This window comes from Urocampus carinirostris, chromosome 1, assembly GCF_059441175.1.
Source record: "Urocampus carinirostris isolate Australia breed hairy pipefish chromosome 1, RoL_Ucar_1.0, whole genome shotgun sequence".
Taxonomy (NCBI): Eukaryota; Metazoa; Chordata; class Actinopteri; order Syngnathiformes; family Syngnathidae; genus Urocampus; species Urocampus carinirostris.
In genome coordinates this window covers 42021803-42042829 of record NC_142349.1, presented here as the reverse complement: position 1 = coordinate 42042829, position 21027 = coordinate 42021803, and the positions used below count along the sequence as shown (strand labels likewise).

At 39.4% G+C, this 21027-nt stretch overlaps 1 protein-coding gene across 6 annotated transcripts in view; it reads right to left on the bottom strand.

Moving 5' to 3' along the window:
• Positions 1-21027, bottom strand: part of syt3 (synaptotagmin III) — a 39380-nt gene that overhangs the window by 13897 nt on the left and 4456 nt on the right. For 4 of the 6 annotated variants that reach the window (XM_088339819.1, XM_088339828.1, XM_088339810.1 and 1 more), the window contains 6 exons: positions 18642-18767; positions 18004-18318; positions 11263-11652; positions 9495-9603; positions 8952-9128; positions 5427-5553 (listed from right to left, as the gene is read on the bottom strand). In XM_088339819.1, coding sequence (XP_088195945.1) covers positions 5427-5553; positions 8952-9128; positions 9495-9603; positions 11263-11652; positions 18004-18154 — 954 coding nt within the window. In that variant the 5' untranslated portion in view covers positions 18155-18318; positions 18642-18767. The remainder of the gene's footprint in view (positions 1-5426; positions 5554-8951; positions 9129-9494; positions 9604-11262; positions 11653-18003; positions 18319-18641; positions 18768-21027) is intronic. The other 2 variants (XM_088339855.1, XM_088339845.1) reach the window with 1 other exon arrangement.

Below are 21027 nucleotides of genomic sequence, written 5' to 3'. Positions count from 1 at the left end.
CTGCTTTTTACGGGACGTCCCATCAATTGGGCCATTTTGTGCTCTTTACAGTAATCTGATCCAATGTATTTATAACATGGATCTTTTTCCTTTAGTTTTACCTTTTTGCCCACTTACATTTTTTGGCCCCTCAACCACTTACTATCATAATTTATTTAGTCTTTTATTGCTTGTTGCACTCTGTTTTATCACTTGGCTCACCAACCAGTTTCCAACAAGTGTTCCGATAGTTGGTTGCATTTACATTTTATGATGCAATTGGATGCAGTTAATCGCAAAATCTTAAACACGATAAAAAACTTGAAATCGTTCCCCAGCCCAGATTATATATCTTGGACGGCAAAACGCCTGGGTGGTTAGTGCGCAGCTCTTAGGTGTGCAGAGGTTTTCTGGTAATGCTGTTGATGGTGTCCCCTGCCCACTGAGCATAAGCACTGCAGATAATGGAAGGATTTATACAGTGAAGAAATTAAGTATGCGTTTTTCCTATTCCTCCCACTTAGAAATCATGGATGGGGATGAAATATTCATCGTACGTGCATGTCCACTGTGAGAGATAAACTTCAAAGAAAAATCCAGAAATCACACTGCATGATTTCTTAACAATTTATTTGTTAATACTGTTGCAAAAAAGTATTTGAACACTTGTGTATCATCTTGAATTCTGACCCTGAAAGACCTGTTAGTTCACCCATTAGAAGTCCACCTGCACTCAATTTATCATTCTGAATCAGATTCTCCTGTTTGAGGTCCTTAGCCACATAAAGACACCCGTCCAACCCATACAATAGGAACACTTTAACTCGTAATATGGTGAAGACAAAAGAGCTGTCCAAAGACATCAGAGACAACATTGTACACCTCCACAAGGCTGGAAAGGGGCTACAAAGCAATTGCCAAGCAGCTTGGTGAAAAAAGGTCCACTGTTGGAGCAATCATTAGAAAATGGAAGAAGCTAAACATGACGGTCTATCTCAATCAGAGTGGAGCCCCATGCAACATATCATGCTGGTTTAAGATCAGGTAATTGTGCAATTGTGTATGTGTAATCCTGTGCAGTCCTTTGAGACATTTTTGTGATTAAAGGCTATATAAATAAATGTGACTTGACTTGACTTGACTCACCTTGTGGAGTCTCAATAATTCCAATAAAGGTGAGAAATCAGCCCTGAACTACAGGACAGGAGTCGGTCTGAGGACCCCCGTTTCCAAGGTTACTGTTGGTAATACACTAAGGTGCCATGGTTTAAAATCATGCATGGCACAAAAGGTTCCCCTGCTTAAACCACCACATGTCAGGGCCAGTCTTAAGTTTACATATGACCATTTGGATGATACAGAGGAGTCATGGAAGGAGGTTTTTTGGTCAGACGCGACCAAAATATAACTTTTTGGTCATAATTCCACTAAGCGTGTTTGGACAAAGAATAATAATAAGTACCATCCGAAGAACACTATTCCTACTGTGAAGAATGTGGGTGGTAACATCATGGTTTCGGGTGTTTTTCTGCACATGGGACAGGACGAGTGCACTGCATTGAATAGAGGATGACTGGGGCCGTTAAAACCAAGGAGTGGCTTCGTAAGAAGCATATCAAGGTTCTAGCATGGCCCAGTCATTCCAGACCTGAACCCAATCAAAAATCTTTGGAGGGAGCTCAAACTCTGTGTTTCTCAGCTACAGCCCAGAAACCTGACTGTTCTAAATAAGATCTGTATGGAGGAGCGGGCCAAGATTACTGCTGCAGTGTGTGCAAACCTGCTAAAAAAACTACAGGAAATGTTTGACCTGTGTAATAGCAAATAAAGGCTATTGTACTAAATATTAACATTCATTTTCTTGGGTGTTCTCTAATATTTTTTCAGCTATATAACACAAATGAATCATCAAAAAAAATCATGCATTGTGAATTCTGGATTTTTCTTTTAGTTTATCTCTCTCACAGTGGACATGCACCTATGATAAAAATTTCAGACCCCTCCATGATTTGTAAGTGGGAGGAATAGCAAAATAGTAGGGTGTTCAAATACTTATTTTCCTTAGTCGTGTTACTGCTTTTTGTATTCTCTTTCCTCCTTGTTTAGCAACCACTTTATCAGGCCAAGTTGTAGAAGCTGTCACTGATGCTGCTGTTTTTATCCGTGGACATTTTGTTCTCTTTTTTCCATGTCTGTTCCTCTTCAAACCTTGTGCCATCTATCCTTGGGCATGAAAAATAGGATAGGCACAAACACTCTCACGCATGCGTGCACACACACGCAATTGCCTAGTTACTACAGAAGCTATTAATTCCCATCACACCTACCCTGATTCTCGCTTCAGATATTGTGGCCTCTCCCACTGCTTATCCTATCATCACCGCTTAACGCCACGCAACGTTTCATTCTCACATTTCCACCTCACAGAACGCCACTTTAAGTAAACGGCCAAAAATAGGGGTCTCACACACGCTAACTATCTGCGCTCCGCTTGAATAGTTGTAAAGTTGTAGCCACTAAAACGTCCTTGAAAAAGACAACTAACCTTTCTGCTCAGCGGTAGTGCACACAATTAAATATCTCCCCTTTTTCAGCAAAGGACAGAGAATGTAATTGACCTTAGCCAAAAACGCCATATTCTTTCTCACAAAGTATGTAACTCTCCATTTGCACAGCAAACATCAAAGAAGCTTAAATGACCACGTTGACTTGGTCCTTATGTGCAGTTTGCTGATTCACTGCAGGAACTGAAGCGTTTGATGAAATGAACAAAGACGACGAAGATGCGTTCGTCTCTGAAGCGCTCAGTCGTTTGAATCCAACCTGAGTGGATCTGTCATTCTTGCTTATTTTTAGCGCCCCATCATCTCCTGTTAGCGGTGTGAGCTAGCAGGAAGCGGCTAGAGCGGACGGCAATGAGGCTTCGAGCTAAATGAGAGTTTCTATTAGACTGGGCTGCTCCAACACATCCAGGAGCAAATACACAAAACCACCTACATTCATAATGACAAATCTGTTCATTTTCAGTGCCCAATAGACCAGCAATTTAGATGAGCTTTTTTTTTTTCTTTCTTTCAATTTTCAGGCAAGGTTAACAGACACCGTTGACAGCAACAATTTAGGCGGAGGGAGATTAAAGACATGTTGACAATATACAAGACAAAACGCATTTCACTAGGGCTGCAACTAACGATTAATTTAATAAGAGATTAATCGGTCGATTATTTTTTGCGATGAATCGGATTTCTATTTTACCTCCTATTTATTCAAATATTGATGTTTTGGACAGATAGACGATAATCAACATAACAAACGATTCTGTGATATAAAACAAAAAAAAATCATGAGTGTTTGTCAAGCAACTTGATCATTTGAAAGAAATGCAGAGAAATGTATGCTTTTCACCTGCAAATATGATACGATGCTCTTTTCCTACCACCATATCCACGGATCATATTAAATTTGGACTTATCATACAAAACAAAAAAGAAAAACCAATAAATTTCAATTTGTGTAGTTTTTTTTTATCCATTAAAAAAAATTAAAACAAACCCACTTTTCAAAATGTTGTCAACAAATTTGTTTTTGGGGGTTAAATATGATAAACATTGCCCATATGAAAATGATATGTGCTCAAGAATTTGCCCCTTGGGTAAAGTTGAAACATGTCATGATTATGTTTCTTTTTACTTTATTTATTTTATACATATTTTCTGATTGTTTTTCTCTGTATTTCTGTCTGTTCCCTTGAAAATGGTTAACTTTGTTTCATGACAAAACAGTCAAACAGTAGAAAGTTAAAAATTCCATGTCAATTTTGTTTGTAAATGATGCAATTTTCAAAATGTAGTATATAAAAAATTTAACATAGCTTTTTAATAAAAACTGTCTTAGCGCTCTCTGCCAGACCAAAGCGGTACTACAATTCCCAGGGTCACAACGAAATGGTGTGCACTCTAATTTGCATTTATTTAACATTCTCGGTGGCTCATAAATCACGTGGTACAAGCAATTAAATATCTAATTGGTTGCCAACGCTTTTATTAAATCGATTTTAATGGATTTTCTCGATTGGTTGTTGCAGCACTACATTTCACGTTACAAATTCACAGTGGCGTACGTATACATTGCAGTAACGGGGAGTGCTCGCCCGAATGGCCATTTCCTTATCAACGTGTAGGTATACTGTATAAACAGTTTTAATATGTATATAATATAAATGCAATTTCACTTCTCTGAACTATTAACTGTTAGGTGTACACTGGTTCCAAAATTTCTGGGTTCCAATAACAATGCTTCCTTAAAAAAAAGAACCGGTAGGTTTCACATGTCATGCCTCCAAACTGATCAAGCTGCTATAATTTAGAGAAGACAGCGAAGTGTAAAGAATTTAACAATTTTTCACACAACGCCGGGAAAAAAAGCTCACCTCTGGGTTATTTTTAATGTTTTTTCTTTGATGGAAACAAAATTATTGGTAAAACTGTACACAGTCTGCACACTGTCATTCTTAAAGACGTGGTACAAGAAAGCTTAACCTAAATTCGGTCCGGTAGAATTCCTACAGCAAAGTCTACTGCACTTGTGTCATACATGTGGCCTGCGGGTAAAATGTGGCCCACCACATCATTTTATTTAGCTCGCAAGACAATGCTGAGAGAAGCACAAAAGAAAAATGAGCTGCATTGTGTCCCTTGTCCACTGGAATCGCTGAAGCAAGGCACCACCGATAAAGCACCCACAAAGCCATGGATGTGCCATTTAAGGCAGTACAAAAAAATACAAAATTCAAAGAAAAAGAGCACCTGATGATATTTGCAGTGGTTTCAATAAACTTAAACTCTCCTCTACATTGTATATGATATCTAACAGCAAAGTTCCCATATTCAACTTAAAAAAACAGTTTTAATGACTTTGAAAAAATTTAAATTGGTGTTTGTATGCTATTTTTGTCACTTTCTCGTCTGCCCGTGTTTCCCAGGGTTAAATACACTGTAGTGGCTTTTTTTTTTTTTACAAATTCACAGTTGATAAACACTACAAGAGAATACATTTTAGTTGAAATAATTATTGAGGAGGAAAAAAAATCCTCAACAATGGTTTTATAATCAAATTTTACATCCCTGAATCATAATCTGATTTTGAGCCGCCGAAAAGACCACAGGCCCTCCAGCTGAGGCACACTTTTTATGCCATTAATTTACTAATCCAGCTCCCTGGAGAATGTTTTTTCTATGATGGCCCCCAGCCAAAATGAGTTTGACAATCGTAGTCTACAGCAGGCTATTCTAATTAGAAGGTCAAAATCAAGCATGCAAAATTGTTTCAAAATGCTAACTAAAAAAACATATCATTGCTCTTGCTAACTAATTCCACAAGACAACATTCCTGTTATGATCATTAACTCCAGCTCATGGAGGCAGCAAACCTCAGTCAGGTCAGTTTACCTTTGTCTGAAACTTTTTTTTGCGGTCGGGCAGCAGGTAGATCTTGACGTAAGGGTCGGAAAATCCGTTAGCGTCCTTAGCGGGCAAATCCAACGCCTTGAGGATCTTCACCACCAGCTGCTCCGTGCTGGTGCACAAAAACATATCCATTCAGGTTACGATGCCAAACATGCTCAGCCTACACCAAACTGGACTGGCTGTGTACACAAATAACATGGTGGTAGGTTGTACTGTATGTCTCTGGAGCAATGGTGGATCAGAATAGCATGACAACCCCAATATATGTGTGTGCGTGCATGTGATTGTCCCTACATGATGTATTTAATTAGCTGGCGGACACTAATCAGACCTTATTACACCTATTGGTTAGCGGGGCGCCTCTTCATTAGCCATTTACCGTGAACTTTTGGCTGCAAATTCAACACGCTAACTTGTCAACAAGGTGATTAAGCAGCCGATGGGCAGAGGGAATCATATTTGTGAAGACATTTACGAGCAATCACATGCAATCACAGATCAGCCTTGATTGATATAAAGCAGATGGTGTCAGTTCAGCATGAGTGTGAAAATCCTGGATTATTATTTTTTCTTTAACTCATTCAATACCAGTTGTTTCACTCAAATGGGAAGGCTCGGTTCCAGCCAATTTTCCAACTCATTTTTGAAGGCCTGCAAAAAATTTCGTTCTTTAACTACTGTATAGGCATAGGACTTATATATAAAGCTTAAACCCTAGCTTTTACCATTGTTTAGAAAATACAATGAACAACGTTTAGTTTCTTAAAAAAAATTCTCGCTTTCAAGAACACTTCTGCGAGAAACGGCTTTTAGTAAAAGGATGCCTTTCAAAGCAGAACTCTGAGTTACAGTACATGGAAGTCCTCTCAGTTTGATGTAGTGCCAATGAGAAAGTGATTGTTTTTATTAAAACTAGCTTGCCTTCCTGATTTGTGTATTTATTTATTTTTTGCTCTGCAGGATAAGTGAAGCCGTTAGCTGGCAGTGGCGGTTGCGACGCCACGCTGAAGCATTGCAATGGCACCATAAACTGCAGATGGTCAGAAAGGTAAAAGGCGGCACATGAATTATAAATGCTGATACACATGAAAGTGCAACAACACACGCAAAAAAGAAAACATGCATGTCGGGAATTAGCTTTGCGATGGTATGCTCGCCTGATGAAAAGCATTCATGTGGCCCATTTAATTGGTTCGGGCGCAAGACGATTTATTTTATGAAGTGCCGCACTCTTGAGGCTCATTACTGGAGCCAAAGCAAAATGTGAAACTGTAGGTGTGCAGTGTGCATGCGTGCATTTGTCAGTGTTAGCATGTTGAGAGTGTGTGATAACGCTGCCGGGCAGTACGACGACAACAGAGTCAATTTTCTTCGTGTTTCTTCCAAGAACAAAGATTCAATCGGCAGGCCCATTAAAAGCTGATACATGGGCGACAGGGGAATAGCCAATAGACTGTCAGTGACTATGACGCCACCTCCTGCCCACTTTGTGGTGATCACATTATTAGTGAAACCTGGTTAAGGCACACTAATAAAATAAGGTTTTATTTGTTTTTCTTTTAAAAAGCCATTTTAGAATTGTCCCTTTTTAAAAGATAATGTGCGTAAAACGTTTAGCCTTGGCAGGTTTGATTCCTAACCACTTCTGGCCCTGAATCAGTCACAAACGTCTCCAGACGATGACCGGCTTGATGAAACCAACAAAACTGATCATCCCCAACTAGCAGGGATTTAATACTGTCGTCATTCAGACCAGAATTTATGAATTTGTTTCATGAAGGTAATGAACAGAATCTGGTCAAATTAAAAGTTATGAACAGATTCACAGACAAATTGCAGACTTATAGGGGTAAGATCGACGCCAAAAACCTCAAAAAACAGTCATACAGCAATCGAGCAGCCTCTAAAAAGGTGTCCGGAGTTCCGTCCGCAAGGTATCTAGAGGTACAAAAGCCATTACCGAGTCTATAAAGCAAATGTAGGCGGGTGACCCAAGCACTGGAAGTAGAAAGCCTGCCACAGAAACCTCAAATTCTGCTTGCTCACAGGAAGCTATATGTGGGTGGAACTGATGTCCTTAAAGTGTTTTCGCTTCACCGAATCACTGCGTCTAGTGTCAAGGTCAGTGGTTCCCTATTTCTACTGTGTTCATAAAGCACGTGTGAATCAGAATTTCTCCAATGCTTTTAAAAATCGTTTTCCATGGCCTTGCCAAACTCCCCCTCGCCACCTCCCGTACGTGGGCAGAGATGTGCTGGAAGCAGGAGCTAATTTTCCTTCTCAAACATTTTACCTATTTTTCTAATAAAAGCACTTTTAGCAATCTTTTCAAGATTAGAACAAAGGATAGCAAGTTCCCAATCCAGGAATCAAGACAGGTGTCGGTAATGTATGACTCGTGAGGAAAGTATGGATCGTTTAATGAGTACATCTGGGTGAGAAATAAAAAAAGATCATTAATAGTCTTTCCTGTGTCATTCCGAGTGAAGTATATGCATACCCAAAGTGACACAATAAGTACCTAGTTGGTTTAAGGCTATATAGGGCAGAGTCCCAGCTAAAGTTTACAGTCACAGTGTTACAACAACCGACGCCGTTTTGGCTGTACATCACTACGGAATCCTCTATTAAAAAAAAGGCTCATTAAACAAGTCCACTGTTGAGACACTTTATGGTGAAAGCCCACGAAACAAACTAAACACCCAAAAGCGCCAGCCAAGCACCCATAGCAATATGATTGGGTGAGTGGTAGAGGTTGGCAGATCTCTACCCGGATAGAGCAACCTCCTTTCTCTCTTGCCCAGCGCCCTCTGTGCTGAAGGTCAACACATCCGTTTCCTTCACTTTGCAGTACTTTGTGACATTATTACGAAAGAACTCTGCGCATACCTTGTTTTGAAACTATTATTTACAACAAAAATGACAGTCAAAATTAGCCTCACTGATCTCGAGTAACTCTTAGAGGGAAACCAATTTTAGGGTGCATATTTGATTATTCGGACAGGCTGTAGCATTAATATAACATCATTTGATTGTATTGAATCATCAAAGGTCACACAGTGAAATAAAATATGCTGAATTATCTTGGTCTGGGGAGTGCGTTTGGTGGTTTTGTTGAATTTCTTCTCTAAGTATATGATGTGGCTCTCCCCCCCCAAAAAAATTCTAAATATTTTGCTTTATTGGTCTTTAAGTCAAAAAGTTTCCCAACCCCTGCACTAGGACATACAGTACATAATTTATAGCTGCCTGCTGTAGGTTATTTGTTAGTTTTTAAATGCCAACTTGTTTGTGTGTGCATGTGTCTTTGTGGGTTTGTGCGTTTCTGTGTGTGTGCGTGTATTTGTTTTTTCTCCACATAATAAACTCTGGGTGACGTCGGAGACATTTTGGGAGAATTTCAGGCTATTCTGAAGGCAGTGGCCAGCGAGCATGCAGTCAAAAAGGCTCAGCACAGACACTGACTCAGCACCTTCCCACCAACTCGACGTGCTTGTGCATGCTCACTTGAAGGCGTAGCGGAGCAGGAAGCTGATCTTTCCGCACGCTTCGCCCTGCTTGCCGTCACCCTGGTCACCTTTGGGCCGATACAGCTCGGGTTTGATCTGGCCGATGCTGGTCACCTGTTCCTTTTCCTCACCGTGGAAATCTGGACTGGACAGCTGGTGAGTCATTGGCTTGGGCCTGAATGTAAGCGCACCCCCCAAGCACAAATAACGGAATATCAAGGAATGTCGCTTCTCTCAAAAGACTTGTTTCTCATTACTCTTCAAGTTTCAATTGGCAAAATTAAATATGGGTATAGGTGTACTCTGTCTATTTAAAGTTAGGTTGTGAATTAGATCATTAAAATGAATAAAAAAAGGTTTTCAGATTTTTTTCTCCGAGAAGAACTTTATATCCTAATCTAGAAATCCTAATGTTTTGATTGCCCAATTTGTTGTGGATGCTGACTGAGTAATTATCTTTACGATGTCATGTCATAATGTATTATAGTCAATGTCATGACTGATTTAATTGATGTTTCTGTGTGAGAGGAGACAAACTGACCGGGCAGTGACCTGCTGCTGCGAGACAGCATTGGGCAAGTCTTTGAGGGGATGCGCGCCCCCTTCCGAGTTGGGTACATCTGGAGATGTCTGGCTCAGCTTCAGTGTACCTGAACCAAGTAAAAAGCAACAATATTCATTGTTTTTTTTCCTTCAGAATTGAATTAGATATATCTTTTTTTTTTTTCAAGACAGAATTAATCTGTGTCTGTCTGACTCCCAACATTACTCAATTTTTTTGCAATATCGGCTGGAGCTGACGGATACTGATCAATTGAGTGGGCACAGAACTTGCCCTAGAACTTTTTGGCCCCAACAGCTCTGAGGTCTTCAATGGTGAAAGGCCATGGATGAAGCATGTTGTTCATGGGAAAAGGTGTCCCTCTTCTCAACGACCACAACCTTGCAACCCAGCAAGGCTAACTCAACGGCTGTCCGCAGACACAAAAGTCCACCTAGTTCCTTGACAAGCTTGACAGCGAAACCGTTAATATAAAGGCTTAGTATAATTGGGGACAGGTGTGGAGTGATTCAGCTCAGGTGTGTCCAGTTCCAAACCCTTGAGTAGCCCATAGACCGGTTCTAAAAATAACTTTTAAGTGCTGGGTCAGTGTAATTTAAAAAAATATATTTTTAGTAGTTGACTGAGTTGGTTTACCCTACTTCCAATAATCAACCTGGTAATACCATGGTAACAGTATAGTAAAAACGTGATAAGATTATCTTAGAAATGGACATGAAATTGGTAGCCCTTTGCACCAATTTGTAACAATTAGTAGATCTCAGCCTCAAAAATGTAAAAATGAATAAAGTTTAAAGTTTTAGTTTTTCAAATTTAGAGTTACAGATATCAAAATTAAGAGAGAGGAATTCAATGACTTTTGAGTCTGCAAGGAGAACAGGAAAGGAATGTATAAAATCTTCAAGATGTTTGAGATGTTACCTGTTGTGGTTTGTAAAATATTGGATATTTTATAACTGAAAATGTAGTCCTTGATGACATTTAATAATCACTGTCACAAACACCAATCACATAAAAAAGACAACTCAAGAACCTAGCACCAATGGCATTTTACACAAGGTTACAAACAGGCAAAGATGCCCTGGTGATACGAAAATGTCCTAAATGCTCATATTTGATTAGGGGGACCAGGCTAAGCTCTTGTGTGGCTCCCTACCCCCACAAAAAAGACGACTGTGCAGAAAGGACTATTAATAGCACATTTTACGTAGCACTGTACTGTATATTCACAGGCCCCTCGTGAGCGAAGCATACGAACAGCTCACTTTTTTTTCTCCTTTTGTTTTATTTGTTTTGAGTGTTTTTTGCTCCATCTAAATGGTGAAAAGAAACAAAATAGAACCTATAAAACAGATCTCCATTAGCAGTACAATTATTTACGATAACATTTTGAAAAAAACGAGTTGTAATTGACTCAAAAAAGGATGAAACTTAATATATTTTTCAAATAGGAGATTACTAAAAAAACGATATCGTTTAGGATGATTTTCTAAGGAAGAGAAATTGTGTTTATTTTTAAATTCGTTTTTTAACTAATGAACAACAACAAAATATTCCTAAGGGGAAAAAAAACCCTTAGTTCTTAGTTGTAAATAATCATAATAACATTTATGTGTATTTTTAAAGAACACAATTTCAGGAAATATACAACTATTCACCTAGGTTAAATGCTTCTTGAATGAATGTTGAAGCCTTATTAGTGAAGCTCTTAAATAACAAAAATGAATAAGGCAAACGCAGGTCTCACCAGCATTATTAGGGTATGAGTCCATATCCAGGTAGGCGTGTTCCTGGGTCTCTTGTGGGCCGCCCACCAGATTGCCACAGCCATCGCCCCTCTCCAGACCCACCAAGTCAGAAAAGTGTGGGTGGTGTTGCCCCTGCTGGCCGAGGGAGGGGTAGAGCGAAGATGACGATTGGCCCTCTTTGCGCTGCAACAACGGCGGCAGGAAAGAAGAACCGGGGGCACCGCCAATCCCGGCGCTCCCCGGAAGCAGTCCCGAAGTCAGGCTCAGGCCACCGCCATCCTTGTCTCGCCACGGCAGCCAGCACAGCTTCCATGACACAAAGAGTGACACTGACAGCAGCACAATGCCACAGAAGGTAACTATCACTGAGAGCAGGCTGACAGAGATCTCTGCGAACACAACACCCACAGACCACACATGTTAGACAAGTTTGATCCCAAAGTTGAAAGACTGAATGGCAGGTGGATTAAAAAGAACCCTGACCACAGATAAACTACTAACTAGGTAACTGAGTACTTGAAGTTTATGTAGTACAAATGCTAACCCAATTGAACAACTGAACTTCAACTGAATAATAAAACAACAAACTACTGGTACTCTATTTTCCCGGCCATGATGCACACCTAAAAATTCCAATTTGGACAGAAATACTGGTGGATGAAATTGGAAATGCAAACAGTATTATTTCATATGCATTAATACATGAAGTTTCATGATATACAGTATTACCGTACTTTTGCAGTGATTGAGCAATCGAAATATACAGCTGATCAAATTCACAAAACATTGTAAAAGTGCATGGAAAATAAATACACAAAGATTCCTGGTGTATGATACAATAATGATTTAAGATCATCTCAGGGGCAGAAGGTGACCTTATCGGGGGTCGGATGTGTCCCGCGGGACTTGACTTTGATATCGGTGGTTTAGAAGATTGTATTATTTTAGTGCTGGGATATTGCAACGATTGGAAACCACTCTCCAGGGTATGAAGAAATAAGTCCAATAAACTGACTAAAAAATCAACTAATTTAATACACAGATGCACTGACCAAGTGCTTGAAAAACAAGCAAGCAAGCAAAATAATCAGGCAGGTAGACGAACTAAAAAAACAAATGATACCCAAATTTAAAACAGAAACAGTCATATTGGATCAAGACAAGCATTCGTTTTGCTCTTTGGCACACAAGTGTTAACGACCGTCACACAAGTCTACCCTTCACTTTGTTTCAAAGTGAAGCTCCTGCTGATGTGCTCTCTTGTAAACAACGAGTCGGCACTGGCTCGTGTGACAAATTGAGTTGTTCTTCTCCTCTTAAAACACAACAACCTTGTCACACCTTTTCTTGGTGAGCGAGAGTAGAAATGTATATCAATGATGTGCAGCGTCATCATGAATTGCCTCTTCCTTGCATGACTTGGAGGACCAAGCACACTTCAGTTGGATTGAGATGAGAAAACTTTAATATACATTGCTTGCGGGCTGCAAATAGACTCTGATTACTTTGAAAAGTATATATGTTTACAACACTGTATGTAACATCCCACATGCCGACATTTCTTGTGTAAATACCATGTAAATTATAACTATAGCCTTATCCCCCTTGTTTTATAACCTTATCTTCTCTGTTCCTTTATCTTCTTGGCTCATACCTCACTGTGAATGTATAAAACTGGAGTGTCATGCCCAATTTCGTTGTCACAATATGTTAACCCATTTTGTAACAATGACAATAAAGGTATATTCTATTCTATTCTATTCTATGTTTAGTTTTGACACTAATCCTATCACATCCGAAGAACATTGCCATCAACATTATACAAGACTCTTCCCACTACGGCCACCACGAAACAATAATCAGGGGTTAACACAAATCAACAATGACAAAATACATATTCACAAACCCAAATAATTGTAAAAAAACAAGAAACATTAAAAATATTCTAATGAAATATCAATTTAAAACAAAAGCCATCACAAAAAGAGGAATCAGTAAGCACTACAGTCTTAAAATGGCTCTGTGCTGTGTTCATATTATTTATAAACTAACGCAAGGCGGCAAATTTATCAATAATTGTTACATTTCTAATAAAAAAATATTGAGATCAGATCAGCACCGATCGATACTGCCCTGTATCTACTTGGATCGTATTGATGCCAAAATTCCCAGTATCACCCCCCCCCCAGTCAATCAACAACTGGCTCCATTCAAAGTGTTTACAACAGCTTCTCTAGAATTGTCATGTTTTCTATTTTTGGGGATTACTAGTAAATGCCAAGAGTCATTGGCGTAACCAGCCCAGTTTGGGGCCTGCTCAAGCTCAAAGTTATAGCATTTTTAAAAATCTCTTTTATTACAGGTCAGGATAAGCTTGAATATGATGAAAATGCTGGATAAAAAATTATAATTATTTTTAAATTATTTTCTAATATTGTGAACAACGCTACTGCTACACTTTGGGTGCCTAGCACCCCCAAGCTCTGAAGCAAAAATCGCCCCTGGTCGCAACATTTGTTTTTAATTGCTTGTATTTGTAATGGTCTTTAATTCCTTCAGTATACGACAGCAGTACCCTTTGAAAAAAGAAATCAAACAAATCTGAAAGCAAGCTTTCCATTTGGACTCAGTTCATCAAACAAATAAGAAAGTGGTCCCTTCTCAAGGTCATCTTCTCTCGGGCCAAGTCTTTCAATCACTCAACGGCTGATTTTTGAAAAGCGTTAGGAAAACGCTGGCTGCTTACTGGCAGTTTTCCCATGATGCCCTCTGCCCGCCTCCAGTGAATTATTCATCAGTCTGTGTATGTCATTAATCAGCACTTGTTCTCAGCAATATGACTGCAAAGACGTGGTGAGGTGGGGTCCGGAGGAGCTTTTTCATATTGCACTTTCCTCGTTTAGCCTGACCAGAGGGACAAAAAAATTAAGCTGGCCCCTGGGGAAAATAATAGACGGGGAGAGACTGCTGATGCCCAGCGTGACTGTTCCTGCATTACATTTGTCCTGTGGAAGTCGATGAAAATGAGCACATGTGAAGGAGATGTGGGAGAAAACAAGCTGGCGGTGATTTAGGGCTGAAGCCAGAGAGGGCCATGAGAAATGTTCATGTATCGATTGGACAGGGAAAAATAGCCGGAGAAAGAGCAAAGCAAAGCAGGTCTTGAAAAAGGCTCAAGATGTACCATACGTTGTGCCTTGAGAGGAAGAAATGATGACAGATAGATAGATAGATAGATAGATAGATAGATAGATAGATAGATAGATAGATAGATAGATAGATAGATAGATAGATAGATAGATAGATAGATAGATAGATAGATAGATAGATAGATAGATAGATAGATAGATAGATAGATAGATAGATAGATAGATAGATAGAAAAGTAAGTAGGTAGGTAGGTTTTTATTTTATTATATTATAAAATTATGAGGACAAAAATAGCCGTCAAAGACTGAATGGAAAACTAAAAGGCAAATACAAATCTAAAACTTTCCAAGACCGAAACCAGCAAAGACAAAATTATTGACAGCTTAACTAAGCATACCTGTCAACCTCCAACGGCTCCATGCCCTTACAAAATGTTGTAAATGTTTTCCCTTACAAAATACAAAATAATCTTACACCATATTTTTTTCAAACGTGTTTATTTATGTAGTTTAACATGTTTGTACATGTGTTTCGTTATATCATATATATTGTTAAGTAACATTTTGTTGTGAGATACTGAGTTGCTCGACATGAATGAGGTTTATTATAAAAAAAGTTCAAATATGAAGTAGCTTGGACGTTCACTGTGGAAGGAAAAAATACATGCAAATATAATAAAGTAGAATAGTACATTTTCTTATTCAAATTATTAATTCATTTTCTGCATTGATTTATTGTTGGTAATATACCGATTAAAGGGATAACCACAAACAATTTTTTAATTTCTCCTTCCATACTTCCTTTTTTTTCTTAACTTCTTTATACAACAATAATGATTCGTAATATAATGCATCAAAGCAAGTGAGCGGTTTGAGAGCCGGCTCTCTTTAATGAGTTGAGCCGAAAAAGCCAGTTCTCTAAAAAGAGACGGACTTCCTTTCACTACATAACCACCACATGAAATCCAAGGTGGCAGATCCATGCGCACAGTAGCATCAAACCGCTCGCTTCGTTTGCAACGAAAAAAAACGATACCAAGATAGAGGCTACCACGGCAAACTCGTTTGACTTGATTGATAGATATAGATAGATAGATAGATAGATACTTTATTCATCCCCAAAGGGAAATTCACATTTCCAGCAGCATCCCTTCGCTGAGAACAATACAATAATAAAGCCAAAAGAATACAATATACAAATACCCAATGTGACGTGCAAATGCCCACTGTAGCGTGTTATATAGAGTAACTAAATAGTGCTACACAGAATACATATTGCAGTAAGATTCGGTAATATCCAATGTAGGTGGTGTGGTTTAATGTGGGCCTTTACTCTGCCGGTTGGAGTTAAAGAGCCTCATGGCATGAGGAAGAAAAGATCTCTTCAGTCTGTCCGTAGTACAAGACAGTGACAGCAGTCTGTCGCTGAAACTGGTCTTCTGTCTGGAGATAATGCTGTGTAGTGGATGCGATGGATTGTCCATGATTGACCTCAGCTTTTTCAGTGCTCGTCTCTCAGCTACTGTTGTTAGGCTGTCCAGCTCTTTGCCCACAACAGAGCTCGCTTTCCTAGCCAGTTTATTGAGACGAGAGGCATCCTTCTTCTTGACGCTGCCTCCCCAACACGCTGCCGCATAGAAGAGGGCGCTTGCCACTACTGTCTCGTAGAATATTTTCAGGAGCTTTTTGCAGATGTTGAAGGAGGCCAGCCTTCTGAGGAAGTAAAGTCGGCTTTGCCCTTTCCTACATAGAGCTTCTGTGTTGGCAGTCCAGTCCAGTTTGTTGTCCAGCTGCACACCCAGGTATTTGTAGGTCTGGACAAAATTGATTTGCCGTTTCGTCATAGTTGGTGTATACCGGATGGTACCCATAATTGGCAAATTTGCGTTTTTCCGTACAGATTTTCTTGTACGTCGTACACGTCTTAAAATGCATAATAAACATACTTTGTACGGCAAAAACATGCAGGTTGACAGGTAAGACTAATACCTATTCAGCGATTCAATTCAACAATTCCACACTCAAAGCACTGTCAAAGCAGTATTTTCCTCCAATCTCCTGTGTGTAAAAATTCCAGCACACTCTCCTAGAGCAACCAACGATTCATATTTGTTCTACTTTACATAGTTTGTGACAATTTAGTAAGTTTGTTGTCATACTCGCAATACAGTGTGACAATTACTATTTATCAAGTGAAGTGTTATTTGATCAACTTAATTGTAAAGAACTACATCCATGTCAAACATATGGACTTCAACTAGAAAGTAAACAAATATTTGGATGGCAAAGAGAGAGTTCAAACTGCATGTGGGGTCTTTGAATACAACCAATGCAAATACAAGTGGTTCTTTGCCTCAGAGATGTGTAGTTTTTCTCAACTAAGCATCTTAGATGATACTCATCCCCACCAAAATTGATTTTGTGAGAAAAAATATCACCATTGCATCAAAGGTTTTCAGCCAACGTGTCACTTGGCATACTGTTGAGTTGGTATGCTTTGTGTGATGGCAGCACGGTGGTGAGTCAAGTGTGGGCTTTGCCTCTTGTTCGACACTTCCTGTCAATCACGCAGTTCTGTGGAAGCGTGCGGGCGTTGAAGCTGGTCGTTGCGCTTACAAAGTTTTTTATTCTCACCAGCTCTTATCTGCCATTCCTGTTCCTCAAGGGCCCTCACGGACTACCAACAAAATCGCCCCGGGTTGCGACGGGATGTTTTCTGTGGAACTCTCTGGACCAACCCGAGCTAATCTGGCAGCACTAATTTGCATGAACGCATAGACTCCGGATGGCAAGTCCATCAAAGCGCTACGCCATTGAGACTCTTTTGGGGCTCATAAAACAAATGAGATGTATTCATGAATATTTCATGCGTCCGCATTTTTATGAATCTTCTTAACTTGATCATAACAAGCATAGGTTCTATGGCAAACATACTCAATGTTAGTCATTGCATTAATGTCCTGACCCAACTAGACTGCAATTGTTGAATCTTTGTCTGATTTGTTGGGATAACAGACACATAATACAGCAGTACATCTTTATGCGAGCACCTCTAAACCTGAGAATTTCGGTATATGAGTTTTTATAACGAAAATCCTACTCGCTGTACCTAGGAAAATCCAGTTCAAGAGCAGTCCCAGAGTCTACCACTAGAGACCGTTCAAGAATACTTACTGCTTACCACAAGCAACAGCTCGTCAATATCGTGCTTGCAAACTACGAAAAAAAAACAATGAAACATTGCGCAGAAAAACTTTTTTGTATGTATGTTCATTCAATGTTACCGTAACCTCAATTTTGAGTGTACAGTAAGTGCTTATGTATCATCATAAGCCTTTCAATCTTATACCTATCAACCTCTGCCAATTGCTTCCCTTATTAATGATTACATCAAGCAATAATAAACCGAAATTGGGGCTGGGTTCGGGTTTGGGTTCGGGCCCTTTTTTTACTCTCCTCCGAGTAGTTTTTGTATAGTGCCATTTTTTTAACGGGCAAAAACTTTCAATATCTTACTGCTGTTTCCTGGTGAAAGTGATAATTTTCACAGATATGTGTATTTTTATGGTATGCTTGAGTCGAAATTGCTAACCTGCATCCAGCTGTCTGTTGCGTCCCCGGAGTAGGTAGCTGAACTCCTGACAGAGTTCACTTTGGCTGTGCCCGCTGGGCGAGTTGAAACAAAGCTCCTCCACAAGCATCAGTGCCTTCTTGCACAGGTCTTCATCCCAGTCGCCCGACATCCTCCAATCTGCATCGCACTCTCGCCCGCACTCGGCCAATCACAGCGCAGAACCACAGCCCGTCGCCCAAGAGAAGATGCTTGGCCCGAGAATGTCGGGCCGGATCACATGGACGGGAATGACGGGCCCATGAAAGACTGACCGACCCCACCAACTCACTTCAACTGGGGAAACAAATCAACAATAGTTCCCTTGAAATTCAAAATTGTATGTTTTTATTTGGACGATCGACTTCAAAACTAGTTTCAACTGAAGTTCTATTGGAATGCTGCATCCCTTGGATCATGATCTTCAGACTTTATGAGAAAGCTATTAAGATCACGACTTAAGAGAAATGCTACTGCAATTAAATAGTCAGACTATTTTATACACTTTATAAGGATATTCTGTGTAACTACAAGCAATGACTCACATTAAATGAAGCAAGATAAGTGGTAGTCATGTTGTGTGCAATCCAGTGTTAATTCCTAGAGTGTGTTTGAGTAACCTTTAACATGTTGTCGCGTTGCTAAAGAGCAAAACAAGCCGTTTGCTTTTTAGTCCTCCCGGCTGTAAGGGATCAGCCAATGAGCACAAACCTTCTAGAAGGACTCTCCAAGAAATATGGCATCACCTGAAAGAACACAAATGAAGAAATGAATCCATGTCTAAAACTGAGGGGGGTAAATGTGTTAAGAAGCATGTTAGTTCTTGGAGAAAGTTGTTTTATCATTTTGCAAGCGAGAGCCAAAAACTGTAACTTTGTCAAAGCAGGAACACCTTCTGGGTTAAGTGACGCTCGAGCACAGTTATTTGTGCTCCTTTTGCAGTTCACACGCACATTCTACAATAGAAACCCTCTCACTGTTAATAAAGATGACTTTTATTCAGAATGTCGCAAATAATTAAAGCATGTTTTTACTATGTACAATAGTTTAGTTTCACATAAAGGCATGATAGATTTTTTTTTTTTGCCTTATAGCTCCCACTTGCACTTGCACTGTGTATGCTTACTTCCATTGAATACTACTCTATCCTAACCCTGCAAAGGTTTTGGAAAAGCCCTTAAACTTAACGGATAGTAACATGTAAACCTTCTTGTATTCCCTATGATCCAACCTTTTTGAAAGTTCCGAGGATCTATCAATTCACTTCAAACCAGAGATGATTGTTTTTTAACTTGTGAAATCTGTTACCACGAGAGCTACAATTGTGTTGAGTCTGAAGACTGCGGCCAGCAATCATTCACCATGATTTTTTTCGACACGAATACAGAACATAGTTCTGGTCTGCTCCAGAAAAAAACAAAATATTTAATGTGAAAAACATTGAAAAAATTACCATTTAGTTGCTTTGTTGTAAAAAAATCACAACAAGATACAAACTACAGTTGACATTCATGCAAGCATTTATTGGATCCACAAAAAGTGGGACCAAACAATAGGGCTGGTAAAATCTGTTGGGACTTGGGACATAAAACTCAAAGCTGGGCCTCTCCCATTCTAGTCACTAAAAACTAACATACTCCATTTTCGCACCATTAAAACAAATAACGCAAAGCTTTGTGCCAATCAAATAGTAAGGTTGTACTGGCGGTACTGTGTGGCAAGGCACGGTAAATGCTTGATTCCAATATTTTAAAAATAAACCTAATATGGTGTCCGATGGTTCAGTGGTAGCCAATTCATCACAATCAAAAAGTAGTTGGAGGTCAGCTTGAGAAGCTAGTTCTTTGAGTGCGTTAAACCGAATCGGAATTATCAATCGATCGGTCACTTGATGTCATTGAGGCAATTTATGTCTTTTTGAGTGGCAGCTGGCAGACAGAGTGCTCCTCAATTCTTCAGTCAATCAATCCCTGACTCAATCCATCAGCCAGTCAGAAGCAGAGGAATTAAAATGGTCTCAGTCTGTCAAGTCACGGTAGTCTGTCATTTTGGAGAAGAAGCACTTAACTCTATTTATCTGGATGTGACACTGTGCTTCAGAATCCAAAATTGGCCAAACAACAAAAGATCCAATATTGCTAACATGGAGCACCGCTCCAGTAAATCTGTCTGAGTGACTTTTAAACAAGGACATCTCACAATGAGCAATATCTGTTTGGCAGAGAAGACGCTGCCTCAAATGACAACCTGAACTGGGTTGGCGGGGTAGAAGGCTGGGCGGGTAAATACCTTGTTTACATGATTACATCCAATGCAGCACGGTCCACATTGTAATTCGATCTCAATAGCACATTTTCATTGGCTATCAGCAATTCAGTCATTAAAATGGCCAATATTCTGATAAGTAAGGTTTAATTTGATACAGGATATTTTAAAGTAATATTAGTTGAAATTTTTTTTAAAAAAATGCTGATTAAGTTACACTCGACACTATGTTTGCCATTTTAATATGAATGTTTTATTGCAAATGTTTTTAAGTCTTCAAAAACATTTCTAAATCATATAGTGTCACACATCGAAACAGTGATTTTATACCGATTAATTAACTCATTTTTGATCACAGTAAAAAAATCCTGTATTTTCCAAACTAACAAATGTATTATTTCACAATATACCTCCATAGTCATGCCAAGATATACAGTAGATTATACAATCTACCAATGCTCACTGCAGTCCGTCTGTGTACATAGAAGAATTACATAGGTTTTGACCTCGAGTATTTTTCAAAAAAACCCGTCAAGGTTTCATTCTTCTTTAAACGTACAGCATACCAGCAGGTCGATCAGTAACCAGAGGGTCGCCTGTTCAATTCCAGCTCCTCCCTGGTCATGTGCTGTTATGTTCTTAGGCAAGACACCCCACACACTTTGACTCCATTGCCAGTGTCCAAGAAAGCGCTATATAAATGTAGAAATTGCTGACGCAAATAAATATATTTCCTTAAAA